Source organism: Plecotus auritus, assembly GCF_963455305.1.
Source record: "Plecotus auritus genome assembly, chromosome: 9".
In the NCBI taxonomy this organism is placed as follows: domain Eukaryota; kingdom Metazoa; phylum Chordata; class Mammalia; order Chiroptera; family Vespertilionidae; genus Plecotus; species Plecotus auritus.
Genome location: NC_137783.1, coordinates 148,995,510 through 149,015,218, shown reverse-complemented (window position 1 = coordinate 149,015,218; position 19,709 = coordinate 148,995,510). Strand labels below are relative to the sequence as shown.

At 57.5% G+C, this 19,709-nt stretch overlaps 2 protein-coding genes across 6 annotated transcripts in view; one reads left to right on the top strand and one right to left on the bottom strand.

Annotated features, from left to right (window-relative positions):
• The first annotated feature begins 268 nt into the window (after window positions 1-268).
• On the top strand, window positions 269-10,039 carry TCIRG1 (T cell immune regulator 1, ATPase H+ transporting V0 subunit a3). Of its 3 annotated transcripts, none has more exons than XM_080641142.1 (20): window positions 269-372; window positions 2,368-2,488; window positions 2,852-2,930; window positions 3,774-4,000; window positions 4,090-4,175; window positions 4,480-4,606; window positions 4,691-4,773; window positions 5,000-5,093; window positions 5,208-5,420; window positions 6,072-6,216; window positions 6,734-6,873; window positions 6,963-7,120; window positions 7,209-7,299; window positions 8,040-8,158; window positions 8,239-8,452; window positions 8,763-8,885; window positions 9,111-9,215; window positions 9,303-9,420; window positions 9,621-9,798; window positions 9,878-10,039. In XM_080641142.1, exons 2-20 carry the CDS (start codon window positions 2,372-2,374, stop codon window positions 9,954-9,956), a joined length of 2,496 nt encoding a protein of 831 aa, XP_080497268.1. In that variant the 5' UTR covers window positions 269-372; window positions 2,368-2,371; the 3' UTR covers window positions 9,957-10,039. The 3 variants fall into 3 exon arrangements, with proteins under 3 accessions (XP_080497268.1, XP_080497270.1, XP_080497269.1); XM_080641144.1 differs by having other exon boundaries at window positions 299-385; XM_080641143.1 differs by having other exon boundaries at window positions 330-606.
• A 1,799-nt stretch (window positions 10,040-11,838) lies between these two features.
• CHKA (choline kinase alpha) overlaps window positions 11,839-19,709 on the bottom strand; it is a 46,206-nt gene continuing 38,335 nt past the window's right edge. For all 3 annotated transcript variants that reach the window (XM_080641731.1, XM_080641730.1, XM_080641732.1), the window contains 3 exons: window positions 18,049-18,155; window positions 16,766-16,847; window positions 11,839-13,238 (listed from right to left, as the gene is read on the bottom strand). In XM_080641731.1, coding sequence (XP_080497857.1) covers window positions 13,179-13,238; window positions 16,766-16,847; window positions 18,049-18,155 — 249 coding nt within the window. In that variant the 3' untranslated portion in view covers window positions 11,839-13,178. The remainder of the gene's footprint in view (window positions 13,239-16,765; window positions 16,848-18,048; window positions 18,156-19,709) is intronic.

The following is a 19,709-nucleotide window of genomic DNA, read 5'->3' as shown; positions in this document are numbered from 1 at the left end:
CCCAGCGAGCCCTCTAGGTGGTGGGGATCCCATTCTCTGGCCCCCAAGCTGGGCCTGGGCTTAGCACCTCCCCCAGTCCGGCCGCGTAGACAAGCCTGGTTGGCGGTGGTCAGTGTCGCCGCTCGTGTCTCAGGGCCTCCACGCCCCAGGCCACCGAGAATTGTTTTTCAGCTTCTGGCGAGAAACCGGAGCCAGAGCGCGTCCCAGCCCAGGAGCCTGGGGTGGGGGTTGGGGGCGGGAATTAACTGGCCCCGCCCCTCTCGGTTCCGTCCCGCCCAGGAAAGTGAGTTGCGTTGGCGCCTAGGCCGGTATCACAGAGCCAGGAACACGGAACGAACAGAGCCAGAGCGGCGCTGGTGCGCCGAGCCCCGGGTGAGTGAAGGGGGTGAGTGCTCGAGCGGGTGAGGCCTTGCTGGGGGCCACAGGGGCGACTAGGAGGAGGAGGAGGAAGAGGATGGGGTGTTAACAGCTAAGGACTGAGCCCAACTCTGCCAGGCCTGGTGGCACTCAAGAGTTTTTCGCTGCTGCGTCTTCCTCGGAGGGAGCGACCCATTTTACAGATGAGGAAACTGAGACCCACCCAAGTAGGAAGAAACAGAGCTTGAGGCAAGTGGGGTCATTCTGACTCCAGAGCCCACCATTCTGGAATGGAGGAGGGGGCTGACCTTCTCCAGCCCAGCTCATCATCGTGTGCCAGGGGCTCAGAGGAGAGATCTGGCCTCAGCCTCCAGCCTCCCGAGGGACCAGGAAGAGAGGAGGGCAGAGTGAGGAGTGCACTGGACTCTGAAGGTCACAGGACAGAGGCATCTTCATTTGCTCCTTAAACAGGACTGGGGTGGCCCCTGGCGCGGGCAGAGGCCAAGGAGGAGGGGTGGGTTGTGGGCCAGGGAAGGGTCTAGCCAGGTTTCTACATACCCATGCCCACCACAGCCTGTCCCACCCAGGAAAATGCCAGGCCTGCATGAGCCAGGGCCCCCAGGCTGTATTTGCCACAGCTGATGCTCAGGGCTGCCGCGTCCTGTGGGCCCCCAGGCCTGGCTTCCTCCAGTGCCCTCTTCCTTCAAAATCGCTGTTGAGTTTAAGTGAGATAGTGTGGGTGAAGGGATTTCATGGGATGGGGCTCTGGTTATTTTGGTCATCTCCCCAGCCTGGTCCTGTCTCTGCTGGGGGTGGCCAAGTCCTAAGAGGAAGTGGAGGCTCAGAGAGGACAAGAGACTCCCCCAAGGCCACACAGCCAGTCACAGCTTGGGCAGGGCTCCTCTGATAGTTCCTGACCCTCAGGGAATGGAATCCAGCCCCTTCCACACACTCATCCTAGTCCAGGTCCCAGAGCTTCTGCAGCCTCAGGCTGCCTCCAGGGCATTCTCTCCTCTCCCTGGCTGGACGGGTTGCATTCCCTATTCAGACTTAGGTAAACCGGGCCCTGAGGGAGGAAGTGCCCAGCTGAGCAGGCCAGGCACTCTGGCACCAAACTCGCACCCTCAGCGGGGCCTTCACTGGTGTCTGTCCCCATCTCCCCCAGTCTGAGAGCTAAGCAAACTGGGGAAGTGGCTGGCCCTGGGTCCCAAGAACAGCGGCCATGGAGCCCTGGCTTGTGGGCGGGGGCATCCGCAGGCCCATTGGAGGCCACCATGGACCTCCCCCTGCGGGCGATTGAGCAAGGCCCCGCCAGACCCTTCCGGCTCCTTTTAAAGTTCGCACAGTTTCACTTTCAATGGTTTCAACACCTGGAAGGCTGCTCCCGCCCATACCCACAATGGCTGCTGCCAGGCAGCCCAGGCCTCTGCACGGTCCCCCATTCATGAGTGTCCCCTCTGCCCTCTGCCCTCACTGAGCCCCTGAGAACCTAGTGGTGATGCCCATCCCTCAACACACACAAACGTCGCAGGGCGGGGGAGGGCTCCAGCTGCCTGTGGAGACAGGCCCGAACTCCGCCGGGTGTCGGTTGTCATAGATTTTCCCTGTCCCTGGGGTAGAAAGACAAGGACTAGTGACCAGTGAGGTCTGTGGCCCTGGGTCCCAAGAGCAGTGGCCATGGGACCCCCAAGGATGAGTAGGATCCAGGGTGAGGGCAGGTTCCAGACGAGGGACAGGGGGAGCAGAGGTCAGTGTTACCAGGAGCGGCAGAGCCAAGCTAGGAAAGAGCTTGGAGTTGGGCCGTGGGTCAGGATGTGGGGTTACTACATCTGGGCCAGGCTACTTCCTATGTGACCCCAGCACCCCATCGAGCCTTCCCGGGCCTCAGTTTCCCCATCTGTCAGATGGGCATGGGAATAGGACCTTCTAGGATTATGTGAGCTGAGGTATAGAGAATTCCTACCTGTGGCCTGCCCCTGACTGAGTCCCCACGCCCTGCCCGTCCCACAGGACCATGGGTTCCATGTTCCGGAGTGAGGAGGTGTCGCTGGTCCAGCTCTTCCTGCCCACGGCTGCTGCCTACACCTGTGTGAGCCAGCTGGGCGAGCTGGGCCTCGTGGAGTTCAGAGACGTGAGTGGGCTGGAGGGTGTGGGAAGGACCCAGCTGGTGGACCGTCTCCCCTCCTGATGGCACAGCCCTGCTGGAACCCCTCGGCCTCGGCCATAGACCATCTGCTCCCAGGAAGGCCCGTTCTCTCACAGCTGAGGCCACCCTGACCTGGCCCGAGTTCAGCCAGACCTTCCTGGCTCTGCCATGGCTCCTGGCATGTGGGGCCTGGTCTGCCTCCAGCTGGGCACCTGGAGGTTCCCAGTGTGCATAGCACCTTCTGTGGGGAGGCAGCTACAGCCTGAGGAGAGCCAGGCCTGGGGGTGGGGACCTCCCTGCCTCCCCGACCACCCCCAGAAAACTGACTCCTCCACACCACAACCACAGCTTAACGCCTCGGTGAGTGCCTTCCAGAGACGCTTTGTGGTGGATGTTCGGCGCTGTGAGGAGCTGGAGAAGACCTTCAGTGAGTTGACCCCAGGCCCACATCCCAGGCAGGCTTCCTGGAGGAGGAGCTTGGTATGAAAGGGAGAGTCGGGGTCACCAGGTGAAAGACAGAGAAGGGAGGTCCAGGCTGGGCCCTGCAGAGCCAGGAGAGGGCAGCCGGAACTGAGGGAATGGATCCCACAGATCTTGGGAACGGATCCCCCATTCTTGGGAGCAGAGGGCCTAGGCCAGGGAAGCGTCCTTGAATTCTGTGTGAGAGCCCAGGAATTTGTCCTGTGGGGCCACCGTGGTTTCTAAGCGCGAGCAGAGCTTTCTCTGCAGCAGATGGACTGGGGTGGGCAGAGGCCAGGATCTAGGGTCAGGCGCCCCAGGAGCAGCTCCTTCTTAGTCCTGAGCAAGAGGGACCTCGGCTCTGGTGCCACTCCGGCACGCCCCCTGGAGGAGCCTGTGGTGGAGGATCGCGCACACTGTAATGGTTTGATAGCTTGGTGATAGCCTATAAGTACCCAGGCTGGTTCTGTGCGGCCTCCAGGCAAGCTCATGTCCCAGGCCCTGCACGCTAGGGCCGGCCTGTCTAGAAGACCGCTGTGGGAGCCAGGCCCTGGCTGGGCGTGGCCGAGGGACTGGAGGAGAGTAGTCTCATGAGCTCGGGGAGCGGAGCAGACTTGTGGCAATGGAGGTGTGCCCTGGGGTTTTCCTGGGGGTCTCGGATTCAATGAATCAGTTTGAGGGTGGCCAGTGGAGTTTAGGGTTGCATTTGGGATCCCCTAGACATTAACCAGCCCTTGGCTAATAGAGGCCATTAGCTGGTGGGGGCTCCTCTGTGGTCGGTCTCTCCTGACACCCATCCCTCTGCACCCAGCCTTCCTGCAGGAGGAGGTGCGGCGGGCTGGGCTGGCCCTGCCCCCACCAGATGGTGGGCTGCCGGCGCCTCCACCCCGCGACCTGCTGCGCATCCAGGAGGAGACGGATCGCCTGGCACAGGAGCTCCGGGACGTGCGGGGCAACGAGCAGGCCCTGCGGGCCCAGCTGCACAAGCTGCAGCTCCATGTGGCCGTGCTGGGCCAGGGCCAGGGCCAGGGCCTCTCGGTCAGTTCCAGCTCAGGCAGGGTGCACGGGAAGGGGAAGGGTGCTAGGCCCCATTTGGGCCCTGGCTCACAGTGCCTCTCCACTCCTAGTTGGCAGCCACCTCCACGGATGGTCCCTCGGAAAGGACCCCCCTGTTCCAGCCCCCCAAGGGACCCCACCAGGACCTGAGGGTCAAGTAAGTGAGGGGCAGCTTCATGCTCTTTCCTGCCATCACGGAGGCCCTGAGTGATGGGGCCAGGCCAGGACTCCTTGTCCAGTGCTCTCCCTCACCCTGCCCCCTGCCTCAGGCCTGGAATTTTTCTTGCTCGTGGGGAGTCCTCCTGTCCCGCCCTTGCCTGATGGGCTCTTGCCTTCTCCCTGGGGGCAGGGCCAGTGTGCCTGGTTGGCCAGCACGGGCAGGGCCTGGCCTCAGGGTAGCCTAGCCAGGGCGATGCAGGGGGAGGTAGGAGCAGCCCCCCTCAGCCCTGCCTGGCCGGCAGCTTCGTGGCAGGGGCCGTGGAACCCCACAAGGCTGCCGCCCTCGAGCGCCTGCTCTGGAGGGCCTGCCGTGGCTTCCTCATCGCCAGCTTCAGGGAGACAGAGCAGCAGCTGGAGGACCCGGTGACGGTGAGCAGATGGGGGGACACAGGGCTGGGGTCACGTGCTTGGCAGAGCCAGGACTTCAGGGTAAACTGGGCCCCGCTCTGGCAGGGCGAGCCTGCAACGTGGATGACCTTCCTCATCTCCTACTGGGGCGAGCAGATTGGGCAGAAGATCCGCAAGATCACTGACTGGTGAGCCCTCTGGGGGGCTGGCCACCCGATGCCCTTGTGCAATGACGCTGCCTCCAGGGGTCACTGTAGAGTGAACACACCACAGGCTGCCAGTGCCTAGTAGGTGCTCACAGGGACAGACCCCTGCTGTCCCCCGCACTGCCCTGTGAGCTCCCCCTAGACTCAGCTCCAGCCTCTGCACAGCCTAGAACCCGGGCCCACCTCTGTCGCCTGTCCTCCCTGCCAGCTTCCACTGTCACGTCTTCCCGTTCGAGGAGCAGGAGGAGGCCCGCCGAGGAGCCCTGCAGCAGCTCCAGCAGCAGAGCCACGAGCTGCGGGAGGTGGGCGCCCGTGGCCTGGTCCAACCCTGTGCCCCCCTCCCCCTCCTCCCTCCCCCGCCTTGCTGACCCCAGTGGGCCTGTCCTGCTCCTCCTCACCGCCCGCTCTGGCCTCAGGTCCTGGGGGAGACAGAGCGCTTCCTGAGCCAGGTGCTGGGCCGGGTGCAGCGGCTGCTGCCGCCCTGGCAGGTGCAGATCCGCAAGATGAAGGCTGTGTACCTGGCCCTCAACCAGTGCAGCGTTAGCGCCACGTACAAGTGCCTTATCGCTGAGGCCTGGTGTGCCACGCGCGACCTGCCCGCCGTGCAGCAGGCTCTGCATGACAGCTCGGTGAGCCCGGTGGGGTCTCCCGCCCTCCCCCGCTCCCAGGCTACCGCCTGTGTCTGCCTCACAACACACTTCCCATTCCCAGCACTATGCCTTTGCCAGGGCTCCCCCTCCCCAAGGCGTCCACCTGGATGGCCCTGGCCCAACCCCCCTGACGTCCCAGAGCCCTTGGGCTGGGCCATGGCACCTTGTAGGCTGCGGTGGGCGTTAAATCAGAAACCAGGTTCAAATGCAGGCTCCGCAGGCACTGGCCCTATGACCTTTCTCAGACGGGAGGCTGCAATGACCCTGCCTCCAGGGGTCGCTGTAGCGTGAACACGCCACAGCCTGCAGGTACCTAGTCAGTGCTCACAGGTGGCAATGGGGCGCCCTCTCCCGGGCCACCTAGATGAGCAGCAGTGGATTTCGGTTTTCCAAACGATTCTGGTCCATCTGGTGTCTGGCTCTCCCTCAGTCCTGGATGGGGGCTGGTGGGGCTGGTCAGCCTCCTGCACAGAGAAGGGCGGGGCTGCCCCAGGATCCCCAGCGCTTGCCCAGCCAGCACCCTCAGTGCTCCATGTCTCCATCAGGGCCTGGCTGGGGGGGTCAGAGGGTCCCTGAAGGCCCAGTCTCATCTATCTGTCTGTCTGCCTGTCTGCCTGCCGGGTGCCCCAGAGCGAGGCAGGTGTGAGCGCTGTGGTTCACCGAATCCCCTGCCGGGACATGCCCCCCACACTCATCCGTACCACCCGCTTCACGGCCAGCTTCCAGGCCATCGTGGACGCCTACGGTGTGGGCCGCTACCAGGAGGTGAACCCCGGTGAGAGCCACGGTGCCCCACAGCTTTGGTGGGAGCCTGGGAGTGTGGCGCACACACTGGGCCTGTCCGCCCTCTGCAGATGAGAGGGACACACTCGCTGTGATTCCCCATCACACGTGGGCACGGTGGTGTGTGGGGGTGTGTTTATCCCAGCATCCCCTGGTGAAGCTTACAAAGGGGTTGGGCATGGAGCCGAGTCCCTGCAGCAGGAGTGGCCTGGGTTTGGGGTCTGACTCAGTCACCTCAGTAAGTGTCCTAGCTTCTCTGAGTCTGTTATCTCACCTGTAAAGTGGGAATCAGAGCGGCTTTGGGAAGGTGTGCAGTCGTCAGGGGTTGCAAACCACAGGCCAGGGGCCACAGCGAGCCTGCAGGTGTGTCCTGTTTGGCCACGCTGTGTTTCTGAAGAAGTTTGAATCAGGTGCTGTCCCAGAGTCTGGGTCCAGGCCTCCATGGCATCTTGTACAAGATGCACATCTGGCTGTGGGGTCCCGCTGAGCACACGGCTCCTCTCCTGCAGCGCCCTACACCATCATCACCTTCCCCTTCCTCTTCGCTGTGATGTTTGGGGACGTGGGCCACGGGCTGCTCATGTTCCTCTTCGCCCTGGCCATGGTGCTGGCCGAGGACCGGCCGGCTATCAAGACAGCAAAGAATGAGGTAAGTAAGGGCAGTGGGGGTGGGGGAAAGGCTGGCGGCGGGGAGGGGGAGCGGTCCGGGCCTTGTCTCACAGCCACCACCACCCCCAGATCTGGCAGACCTTCTTTGGTGGCCGCTACCTGCTCCTGCTCATGGGCCTGTTCTCCGTCTACACCGGCTTCATCTACAACGAGTGCTTCAGCCGCGCCACCGTCATCTTCCCCTCGGGCTGGAGCGTGGCCGCCATGGCCAACCAGTCCGGCTGGAGGTGAGGCCCGCCGTCCCCACTGACCCTGGGTCCCCGCTGCCCTGCCCCGTCCCCACCACCTTGACCACCCTGCCTGCTGTTGCCACAGTGACAATTTCCTGGCCAACCACCCACTGCTCTCTCTGGACCCCAACATCACCGGCGTCTTCCTGGGACCCTACCCCTTCGGCATCGACCCCGTGAGTCCTGGCCACTGGCCCTGGGTGCTGCAGGCAAGCAGGCGGGCAGCCCAGTTCTGGTGCAGGATGCTCGGGGCCCCAGACAGATGAGGGGCCTCCTCGCTGGGCGCTTCCTGCAGCCACGAAGCAGAGCGACTGTCAGAGTGATGGCAGCACTGGGGCACTGTGGAGCCGCCTCTGTGCCGGGCGCTGTTCTGAGCCCTGTATGTGCAATGATTTTTTTAAAAAATGTATTTCTTTATTGATTTCAGAGAAGAAGGGAGAAGGAGAGAGTGATAGAAACATTAATGATGAGAGAGAATCATTGATCGGCTGCCTCCTGCACGCCCCCTACTGGGGATCGAGCCCGCAACCCAGGCATGTGCCCTTGGCCGGAATCGAACCTGGGACCCTTCAGTCCGCAGGCTGACGCTTTATCCACTGAGCCAAGCTGGCTAGGGCTGCAATGATTTTTTATACTTCATTTCTGTGACAACTCCACGAGGCATACCTTAGCGTCATTCCCATTTTACAGAGGATGAAGCTGAGGCACAGGAGATTACCCAAGGTCACCCAGTTAGGAAGAACTGGGGTTGGCCCAGGTGGTCTGGCCGTGTCTGTGCCCTTAACCAGTGCTCCCTGCTGCCTCTTGGGGGCAGGTGACAGATGGTGCTGAGGCCCTAAAGGAGACAAATAGGTTGGTGAGAGTGACGAGGGCAAGGGAGGCCCCTGCGTGACACCTGTCCCTCCTGCCACCCCAGATCTGGAGCCTGGCTGTCAACCACCTGAGCTTCCTCAACTCCTTCAAGATGAAGATGTCCGTCATCCTGGGGGTCACCCACATGGCCTTCGGGGTGGTCCTAGGAGTCTTCAACCACATGTGAGGCCGAGGCTCTGGTGGGGGAAGTGGGGACTGCGGGACCAGGGTGGTCCGGTGACTTGGCCCTTGTCCCACCCCAGACACTTTGGCCAGTGGCACCGGCTGGTGCTGGAGACCCTGCCGGAGCTGGTCTTCCTTCTGGGCCTGTTCGGCTACCTGGTCTTCATGGTCATCTACAAGTGGCTGCGAGTCTCGGCTGCCGGCGCCGCCTCCGCCCCCAGCATCCTCATCCACTTCATCAACATGTTCCTCTTCTCTCGCAGCCCCACCAACCGGCCACTCTTCCCCGGGCAGGTGGGCTGGGGCGGCGAGTGGCTTCACACCCCTCAGCGGGCCCTGGTCACTGGGCCACTCAGAGTGGTCAAGTCCCCATCTGAGAAACAGGGATGCTGGCCCGAGCTGTGAGATGCGGAGGCCCAGGGACAGGGGGAGGCTCCCAGCGAGGTGGCACACAGTGGGTCCCGGAAGCCTGTCCCCTTCTCTCCGAGGATTCCTTATGCAGTGATGTCCCTGCTCAGTGAGGGGCCCTGGGGGAGGAGCGCAGTGTAGGCTCCCTGGGTGTGTGGCTTGCAGGGGCACCCTGACCTAGCCCCCTCCCCTGCAGGAGGTGGTGCAATCTGCATTAGTGGTCCTGGCCCTGGCCACAGTGCCCGTCCTGCTGCTTGGCACACCCTTGTTCCTTCGCTGGAATCACCAGCGTCACTTGAGGCGCACCCCCCAACTGCAGGTAGGGGGGTGCTGTAGGGAGGTGGGGCCGCTGCCAGCCTGAGACCCACCTTGCTCCTCTGCGTGGCTGTGTGCAGGCAGTAGGGGCAGTGTGGGCCTGTCTGGTGCTGGGGTCGCTGCCAGCCTGAGACCCACCTTGCTCCTCTGCGTGGCTGTGTGCAGGCAGTAGGGGCAGTGTGGGCCTGTCTGGGTGGGCCTGCTGACGCTGCCTACACCCCATCCCAAGGATGAGGTCAAGACTGGGCTTCTGGACTCGCCCGACGCGTCTGTGGCCGGCTGGGGCTCTGATGAGGAGAAGGCGGGGCACCCAGGGGACCAAGAGGAAGCCAAGGTGGGTGTGGTGCCTTCCTGAGCGGGGGGGGGGGGGGGGGTGTCACTGCTGGCCTGGCCCACCCTTACTATCACCCCACCCCCTCAGTTTGTGCTCTCTGAGGTGTTCATGCACCAGGCCATCCACACCATCGAGTTCTGCCTGGGCTGCATCTCCAACACGGCCTCCTACCTGCGCCTCTGGGCCCTGAGCCTGGCCCATGCCCGTGAGTGACCAGTGTGGTGGGTGGCCCGGCCACGGTTTGGTCCTGGCTCCAGCTTGCACACACAGCTGCTGGCTGAGTGGCCTGGGCGGGTCACTTCTCTGGGCCTCAGGGTCCCCTCTGTAAAGTGGGCTTCAGGCTGCCGAGGATGCGGGGTGGGCACCCCTGGCCCCTGGTCTCCACTGCCCCCTCTTCACCCACAGAGCTGTCAGAGGTCCTGTGGGCCATGGTGATGCGCATAGGCCTGGGCATGGGACGAGAGATGGGTGTGGTGGCCGTGGTGCTGGTCCCTGTCTTTGCCGCCTTCGCCGTGCTGACCGTGGCCATCCTGCTAGTGATGGAGGGGCTCTCTGCCTTCCTGCACGCCCTGAGGCTGCACTGGTGAGTGGCCCACCCGACTGCTGGGTGGCTCAGGGCAGGGCAAGGCCTTCCCTTCACCAGCTCTCCCTTCTCACTCCAGGGTGGAGTTCCAGAACAAGTTCTACTCGGGCACTGGCTATAAGCTGAACCCCTTCACCTTCGCCATGGAAGACCAATAGCGCCCACCTGTGGCCATGCCGCCCCCCTCCGCCAGCTTGCTGAGTGAAGCAGGAAGGGAATAAAGAGGAGGAAGTCCCAGGACTGTGTCTGAGTCCTGTCTGCAAAGCAGGGGCTGGGGAGGCTGGTGTGGCAGAGCCGGGGCCGCGCCAGAATGGCAGGGCTCTGGGCTGTGGGCGTGGGCTGGTCCTGCCATGAGCCTCTTGTGGTTTCATGGACCCCATGGCAGCCTCTACACCTGCCTCTTACATCCTCCTTTGCAGCTGAGGTGGTGGGAGGCACCGGCCCATGACCAAGGGCCTTGAGAAGTTGGGGAGAGAGCCCATGAGCCCATCTGTAATAAGCCCAGACTCTTGGGTGGACCAAGGAGGGATGTTCCCTGCACATTCTAGCTCAGAATGAGTGTCTTCCCCATGCTGGGCCAGGGGAGTGAGCTTCCCATCCTTGAGGGTGTGCAAACTGGCTGTAAGAGAATGTTCGGGATACCGTGGGTGTGGAGGGGGGTGCCTGGCATGAACTGGCCAATGTTCTCATCCCTCGTGCTGGCGCTGGACCCAGGCACTCCATATGCGGAGAGCAGTGTTGTATGCCAGAGGCCACCATCCTGCAGGGAAGGGCAGAGGCTGGCCAGGATAGTGCCAAGGGTCAGGAAGGGGGCGCAGCCAGACTCTAGGCCAGGGGTGGGCAAACTTTTTGACTCGAGGGCCACAATGGGTTCTTAAACTGGACCGGAGGGCCGGAACAAAAGCATGGATGGAGTGTTTGTGTGAACTAATATAAATTCAAAGTAAAGGAGCAGAGGGGAGACCAAGAGAACCGGATAGAACAGCCGGATCCGGCCTGAGGGCCGTAGTTTGCCCACGGCTGCTCTAGGCCCTGTCTCCCGTCCTGGGAGGCTTCGGCCTTGCCATCTTCCTCAGCAGCCAGACCTGCTCCCTGGAGGCTGTCCTTTAGCTGGTGGGGCAGGAGTGGCCTCCTGTAGCTTTCTGGCTTGGATCCCACCACCACTGGAAGGCAGAGCCAATGCTTCCCAGAGGCCTCTCTCTCCAGCTGGACGGCCTGGGAACAAAGGCCGCTTTGAGGCTAGATGCTCTGAGCACAGCGAGCCTGGGGGCCTGGCCCCATCACTGTGGCTCTCATCTGGCCAGCTGCCAGGAGCCTGTCCCTTGGGAGTTGTGTGGCAATCCCACATGCCTGGCAGGTGTGGCCGAGAAACGATGATGGCCGTGTCTGGTGAGGAACAGATGTGTGGGGGACTGGGGCTACGAGGGTAAGCCCAGGCCCCAAGCCTTACACCTCCCTGGGGAGCAGAGCTGGGCAGACCTGCAGGGTGGGGTAGTGAGAGGGACCCCGACAGATGCTCAGAGCTAGTGTGCGGTGTTTTGTGATAAGGCAGGTGTGGCCTAGGGAGACGCTCGCTGGCTGACACATGGATGGCTGGCAGCCTGGCTGCAGGTCTGGTTGCCGTGGGCCAGCATATGCAAAGGCACTGCATTGGGCACTCCTGGGGCAAGGAGGTCATCAGGAGACACAGGGACAATGGGTCACCTACACTGGCGACAGGCCTGATCCTGCTGTCTAAAGCAGAAGACACCTGAGTGAATAAGTCAATTTCAGAAAAAGGCACGTGTAGTAAGAGGGATGAGCCAGGGAGGAGGTGGAGTGAGGGTGGTCTCTAGAATGGCACTGCGTCATTTGCATAGTGACTGTTTTGAGCTGATGTGAAGAAGCCCATCATTTGAAGACCTGGCCCCCCAGCATCTCAGCGGGAGAGTCGGCAAAAAGCCTGGCATGGTGGGGAGAAGGCTGGAGGGGAGTGGGGACGAGGCCGGCCCAGGTGACCACCCGGCCTTGTGGGCACAGGAAGGAGTCAGAAGCTGTTTTAAATGAGCTCTCACGCAGCTCAGCATTATTTATTGCTTGAACATTAAATCACATTTCCCTGGTTAAATTTTAAGTGTCCACAAGGTGAACTGTGGGAAGTCTCCCCTGCCCTGGCCCAACTCCCAGGGACTGCACTGCTGTGTCCCCTCTATGCCCGGTCAGTCAGCACGCCAGGAGCAGACGCCGGTGCACGTATGGGCCGCCGTCCCATGACTCAGTCAGAAGTGACAGCTGAAGATGGGGTTTTATTTTTTATTGTTTGTATAGTACAATCTCTGTGGTAGCAGAACTGTATGCACAGAAATAATTCAGTAAGAGTTCAGGTTTAAAAAATTTATCCCAAAGGATATTTAACATATACAAATTTCACAGCTATACTCTACCCACGCCCCACATGTCACATACAGGCTGCTGGTCCCAGCGGGAGGACATCGGGGTGTCAGAGCAGTGAGGGGGCCACCAAGAGCCCCAGCCAGGGTTTCTGCTCCTGAGGGCCCTGGGGCAGACAGCCCTGTCACAGAATGGTCAGCTCCAGGCTGCAGTTGTGGAGGAGAAAAGGCTGCAGGGAAGGGACAAAGCCCCTGGTCCCTGTGGGAGGCAGCTGGGAGGCAGGGGCCAGCACACTCCCACACTGCCCTTGCCTGCCGCTGGCCCTTCGAGGCAGGGTTAATAAAGCAACATTCAGTGAGGAGGGCGAGGCAGAGGCTACACCCACGTAGGGAGAGATCTGTCCGTACAACTGAACGCACGACAGGTACTAGGAGCTACAGTCATCGCACAGAGACAGCAGCTTGCGCCTGCCATGTGCATGCTGCTTTCTTGAGCTTCAGCCATTTGGACCAAAGGGTGAACGAACAACTTCTGGAGACTACCGGCAGGCCACGAGCAATGTCACGGTCTGTCCTGTCCCTCGTCACCCTCAGGAGTGAGCAGTGTCTACACACATTGTTACCTACAGAGAGCCGGTACAGTGCTCACTAGCAGGGTCAAGTCCTGTAAAGAATCAACAGTAACCAGAAGCGCCCGTGGTGGCATGCTGGCTGGCTGCATGTCTGCGCAGGCGGGGGCCTCTCTGGACTACAGGAATCTGAGCTATCGCACTATTGCACTACTGAACTGTGTTTCTGCTGCCCGAGCTCGTCAGAGGCCTAGTGAAATCGTAAACAAGATATGAAATAAATGTTACTCAATTTTAATACAGTCTTTTGTATCATACACATCTGTGTGCAGCAGCGAGCCATCCCAGCTTCTTGCCGCAGGAACAGCAGTTGGAGCAGAGGGCCCCGTGGCTCGGCCGCCCCACGCAGTCCAGGGACGGAGTGTAAGAAGTCCTCCCGCGGTCACACCCCCAGCTTCCTCTTCTGGTGGAAATAGGCATCAAATCTCGCTTGGGCATAGTCCTAGAAGACAGAAGGACAGTGGCTTGACCCGGGCTCCTGCCTACCCGAACGCTGCTTGGATCCTGCCCAGGAGCCCACCTGTTCTAGAGACATCTTCTCATGCTGTTGGCAGTATTCACCCCACACCTTCATCTTAAAGGTACCCAGTTTGGTTGCCATGGCCCACCTGGCCCTGCCACCCAGACAGGACTTTTCCTGGTTCCCCAACTCATTTCCTCCAAGTGTTTAAGATACTGACTGACAGACATTAACAAAGGCTCCCCCTTTAAAGCATAAAGTCCCCAGGTGCTCGCAAGCACAAAATAAAAAAGTCTACTTTGTCTCAGTGTCATTTGACCATGACTTCATATTTGCTTTAAAAATCCAAACTTCCCGAGAAACCAAGATGGCGGCATAGGTAAACACCTAAACTGCTGCCTTGCACAACAATTCAAAACTACAACTAAAAGACAAAACGGACATCATCCAGAACCACAGGAAGGCTGGCTGAGTGGAAATTCTACAACTAGAAGGGAAGAGAAAAGCACACTGAGACTCAGAGGAGCTGCAAGAGGCAGAGGTACTGAGACGCACACAAAGAGGACTGGCAACTGAGTGCGCGGCTGGCTTTCTCAAGCGGGAGGGAGACAAAAGCTCCCGACTGCTCTGAACTCCAGTTCTAGGCGAGATTCTGGGGACCCAGACTCATACGGGGTCAAGTTGGACTGTCAGGAAAGAGAAAAGCACACTGAAACTCAGAGGAATTGCGGAAGGCAGAGGTACAGAGGCACGCGCGGAGAGGGCTGGCAACTGAGTACGCGGCTGGCTTTCTCAAGCGGGAGGGAGACAAAAGCTCCCTACTGCACTGAACTCCAGTTCCAGGCGAGACTCTGGGGACCCAGACTCATTCGGGGAGAAACTGGACTGTCTGGCAGCGGGTGGAACTCGAGGGCGGCTTTCTCTTAGAGGTGCTTGCAGCGATTACCACGGGACACTGAGACACAGGGGCATATTAGGGAAGGGCTGACAGGAAACCAATGCTGTCTGCTCTGCCCTGAGACTCCGCCCCATCCAAGCTGAGCACAGACACTTATGCAAGTCTAGTCTCATAATGGTGTCTCCAGCACAGAAGTTCTCCCAGCGTAGACACAGCTTATCCTCACAGCCAATTGGCCAAGAGGTCAATTCCCCCCAGTGATACCAACAACAATCAAGGCTTAACTACAACAAGACTTTGCACACAGCCCACAAAGGGGTGCACCAAGAGTGTCTACCTCAGGTAACTGGGGAGGCTGAGCCACTGTGCCCTAGAGGACACCTAGCACACAAAGCCACTCTATCAACTCAGGGAAGCAGCCAAAATGCGGAGACAAAGAAACAGGTCACAAATGAAAGAAATGGAGGAAAGCAAACAACTGGATATAGAGTTCAAAACCACGGTTATAAGGTTACTCAAGAATTTTCTAGAAAAGGCCAATAAATTTAGTGAGACCCTTGAGGATATGAAAAAGGACCAACTAGAAATTAAGCATACACTGACTGAAATAAAAAATATTATACAACCGAAACCATTTTGGCTCAGTGGATAGAGCGTCAGCCTGCGGACTGAAAGGTCCCAGGTTCGATTCCGGTCAAGGGCACGTACCTTGGTTGCGGGCACATCCCCAGTAGGAGGTGTGCAGGAGGCAGCTGATCGATGTTTCTCTCTCATCGATGTTTCTAGCTCTCTATCCCTCTCCCTTCCTCTCTGTAAAATATCAATAAAATATATATTTTTTTAAAAAAAAATATTATACAGAGATCTAACAGCAGACTAGAGGGTCCCAAGAATCAAGTCAAAGATTTGAAATACAAAGAAGCAAAAAACACTCAACCGGAAAAGCAAAAAGAAAAAAGAATCCAAAAATATGAAGAGCGTGTAAGAAGCCTCTGGGACTTCAAGTGTACCAATATCAGAATTATGGGGGTGCCAGAAGAAGAGAGAGCAAGATACTGAAAACCTATTTAAAGAAATAATGACCGAAAACTTCTCCCACCTGGTGAAAGAAATACAAGTCCAGGAAGCGCAGAGAACCCCGAACAAAAGGAATCCAAAGAGGGACCACACCAAGTACACATCATAATTAAAATGCCAAGAGCAAAAGACAGAGAATATTAAAAGCAGCAAAAACAGTTACCTACAAGGGAGCACCCATACGATTGTCAGCTGATTTCTCAACAGAAACTATGCAGGCCAGACGGGAGTGGCAAGAAATATTCAAAGTGATGAATAGCAAGAACCTACAACCAAGATTACTCTACCCAGCAAAGCTATCATTCAGAATTGAAGGGCAGATAAAGAGCTTCACAGATAAGAAAAAGCTAAAGGAGTTCATCACCGCCAAACCAGTATTATATGAAATGCTAAAAGGTATTCTTTAAGAAGAGGAAGAAGAAGAAAAAGGTAAAGATAAAAATTACGAACAACAAATACATATCTAGCAACAAGTGAATCTAAAAATCAAGTGAATAAAAAATCTGATGAACAGAATAAACTGGTGAATATAATAGAATCAGAGGCATAGAAAGCGAGTGGACTGACAATTCTTGGGGGGGAAGGGGTGTGGGGGGTGCGGGAAGAGACTGGACAAAAATCGTACTCCTATGGATGAGGACAGTGGGGGCGGGTAAGGGTAGAGGGTGGGGTGGGAACCGGGTGGAGGGGAGCTATGGGGGAAAAAAGAGGAACAATTGTAATAATCTGAATAAAGATACATGAAATTAAAAAAAAAAAGTACAAAATAAAATCCAAACTTCCCCTCTTCTTCTGCCCCTCAGCACCTGTGCATCCCCTACCCTCTGCCCCTCAGCACCTGTGCATCCCCTACTCTCTGCCTCCCAGTACCTATGTATTCCCTAACTTCTGCCAAGCAGAAATTATCCTGATACAGGATCAAGGAGGAAAATGCCACCTGTCCCAAAGCAAGGTGCTCACTCCAGACTTGTGTGCCCGGCCCCCGGACACCACCCACACTCATGGAGGGTAACTACAGTGTCTATGACCAAGACAGCTCTTAAGGTTGGAATAAAATGATAGCCTGGCTTGGCACCAACTTGCCTATGAGTAGGATGTCTAACTCAGCACAGCTCCCACCTAAGGTGAGGCTGGAGACCACAGAATGGAGTGGTGACAGGTGCATCCACACTCCTACTCTGTGTCCCTGTGTCATGAGAGACCAAGGTTGGGGGCTAAACCTCTCACGTCTGCATCTCTACAGCCCCTGTCAGAACTCGAGGCCATACAGCACTTTTCTGATGCTGGGAAGGCGGGCCTGCTGCCCCGGGAGTGAGGCAGCCTCCACAGGCACGTGGCCTCCGTCAGAGGGGCTTCAATGACAGCCTTTCTGCTACCTTCCTGGCTGAGCCTGCTGTCCGGGTGCCAGGTGCCCTGGTTCAGGTACTTACAGGGAACGGGTAACTCTCTGTATGGGACCATTTCCACCGGCATTCACAACAATGTAGCCTTTCCCCCCCGGGAGTAGAAGAGAAAAAGCACCTCCCAAACATACCATGTACCCAAATTCGATGGATGAAATCTTGGCCTGCACGATGGACCACAGTGCCCAGAAGAAATGGGAGGCAAGGGCAAACCTGTAATTACAGAAGCAGGAAACACGTGAGTAAATGTGTGGTACCTGTCCGAAGGCCAGGGAGGTCTTTCTGCTAGATGGGCATTCTAACTCATGTCCATTCATCTGGACGCGAACCGTCTGGGCAAACTCAGTGGGGTTATGTCCCATGGCCACAGAGGGAGCACCGCAGCCTCTGACAGGTGTGAACATGCCAACTGCCTGTCCCTGGCACAGGTATCGGCATTCACAGGGCTCACCTGGAGGCCTTGGTGGCCATGCCGGTGAAGCCTAGGGGACACTTATTTCGACGCTGTGCTGCCGTTTATGAGGGCGCAGCATCAGCACCTGCACCACATCACCAGCTAGAGGAGAACCACGGGCCTCTGAGAGCTCACGGCCTGTCCCAGGAGGCAGGACGACACCCTCACCCCCTCTTCCCTCATGGAAGTAAAACCAAGCACAGGAGAGTGTGAGCCAGTGCCCCCTCCAGGCTGCGCCATGCCTGTTATAGGAGTCCAAATTCTCACCTTCATACCTTTGGGCCTTGTGCCAGTCCCAGGACCAGTGCTCTGGCTCGCTCACTAAACCCAGCCCTATCCTCCTGGCAGTCCCCACTCGCCACCCCGGGTACCACCCATTCTGTGTGGGTCTCTCCACCTCTCTTCTATTTCCACCTGGTTAAGAACCAGAAGGGCAGCCTATCCTGCCGGTGGCACCCAGGGGGTGGAGTGCTCGGTGAAGGGTGTGGACATGCCTGAACCATGAAGAGGTGACCCGTGAAGTGGGGCCGACAGTACAAGATGGGCAAAGTTACTTTGAAAGTTTCTGAGTTTTGCTTTGAGAACCGATGAACAAAACAGTTTAAAGTAAGACTCAGAATATACGCAATATTTAACCATTTCCTAGGAGATGTGCTATTAGATGGCACCCTCCAGTCCATGAGCCTCAGAGGCAAGAGTGCGTAGACCTGGCTGGCAGCAGCCTAGCCCAGCTGAGTCTTATGCATGTCCTGCCCTCCCGGGGGCAGACCCTGTTCCCCTTACCTGCTGACACCTGAACACACTCAGCCGAGAGAAGTACCAATGTCCTGTTTTTGACAACGTACAAGTCCTAGGGATGTGCCTTAAGAGCTCTTAAAGTACTCCACGGCCAGGAGGCATCCCAACCACATTCTATACAGAGGTAAGCTATTTTCACAAATCAGCAAAGGAAAAAATTACCTATTGACTTCAACCAGCATTTCTTCTTCTATAATGAACTTTTCTTCATTACTGAGGTTTTCAAATTCATTTGGGAATGCAGCCAAGTAACTGGAAATAAAATGGAGCTAAAAAAAAAAAAAAAAGGGTAAGGACCAGTGATGGCTGAAAACAGACGCTGTCCAAAGCTTCGCTGAAGCACACACATCTAGGTCGCGTCAGAGAAGCCTGCGGAAGCCTGGCCATGCCCACCACACTGCCCTGCTGCCCAGGGGACCTGGAGGCGCCTGTCTGGCAGCAGTCACTGGGTACAGTCAGAGTTCTAATGGGCCTCGTGTTGTCTTGCCAACGAGACAGGCATAGGAACCTAAGGCTACTTCTGGAGACAGTAATTCAGCTGGAATCGTTTTATTCTAATCTACACTCATGCTTCCCACCGCCTGATCGTAGAGCAGGTGAGCCTATCCCCAAGCGCAGCCACAAGCACGCCAGGCTCGAGGCTCTAGGTCCCCAATGCTCCCTCAGAGCGGGGGCTGGACCAGGCAGTGTGAGGCCCCTCTAAGAGGCCATGATCATTCACCCACTTATGCTCACACAGGGTGACGTCTAAGTTTACCTAAGGTTGTCCCAGGTTGCACATTTATTCCACATGTCAATTATGATTTAGGAGCTCCCTGGTTGTTTTTCTTTTTTTTAAATCCTCACCTGAAGATATTTTCCCATTGCTTTTAGAGAGTGGAAAGGAGGGAGAAGGGGAAGGGGAGGGGGAAGGGAAAGAAGGAAAGAGAGGAGGGAGGGAAGGAGGCAGAGAGAGAGAGAGAGAGAGAGAGAGAGAGAGAGAGAGAGAGAGAGAGAGATATGAGACACACATTGATGGGTTGCCTCCCACCAAACCTGCAACCCAGGTACATGCCCTTGGCGGCCAGGAATTGAACCCATGACCCTTCAGTGCCTGGGTGACACACTAACCACTGAGAAACACCAGCCAGGCCAGGAGCTTCCTGGTTCTTGACTATTTCATACTCTATCAAAAGGCAACAGAACTCAGCAAAGCACCGACGCCTTCTTTTGTACACAAGAAACTGGCTGGTCAGTCATCCTTCCTCATTCACTGGTTACCTAGTTGGTGTGCCCACACTTCTTCCTCCACATCCTTTCCCTGTATGGCCTCTTCCACCTTCCTTCTCTAAATCAGCTTTCACATTCTACTACCAAAAAGGATCACTCAAGGTTAAGTGCTGTCCTAGGCAGGGGCTCACAGAGGGGCCTGACTCTGAAGGAAACCTGGCACAGAAACAACGAGGGGCCGGGCTCAGTTGGCTGGGCGTCCCCCATGCACGGAAAGGTTGCTGGCTGATTTCTGGTCAATGCCCAGGTTGTGGCTCCATTCCCAGTAGCGGGGCATGTGGGATGATTAGTTTTTAAAACCCATGCTTGAATCACTGCACTAGTAGGATTAATTTCTGGGAGACACTAAATGCTGAAACAGGCATATGATGACAGAAAACTTGAGTTGAATTGACGGACACCTTAATGACTCTCCCTCCAAAAAGTCCTAGGCCCGGGCTGTTTTGCAAGCAAGGTCTATCAAACTTCCAAAAAATAGGTTTCATCTTCATCGTAAATAAACTTGTTTCAGAAAATAAAAAGGGAGACTCGGCTCACTTTAAAAGACTGATATA

Coding starts and splice junctions, on each gene's coding strand:
- TCIRG1 (XM_080641142.1), top strand. CDS start 2,372: ATGGGTTCCATGTTCCGGAGTGAGGAGGTGTCGCTGGTCCAGCTCTTC. Junction 6,217..6,733: donor CTACCAGGAGGTGAACCCCG/GTGAGAGCCACG, acceptor CCTCTCCTGCAG/CGCCCTACACCATCATCACC. Junction 7,121..7,208: donor GCCAACCAGTCCGGCTGGAG/GTGAGGCCCGCC, acceptor CTGTTGCCACAG/TGACAATTTCCTGGCCAACC.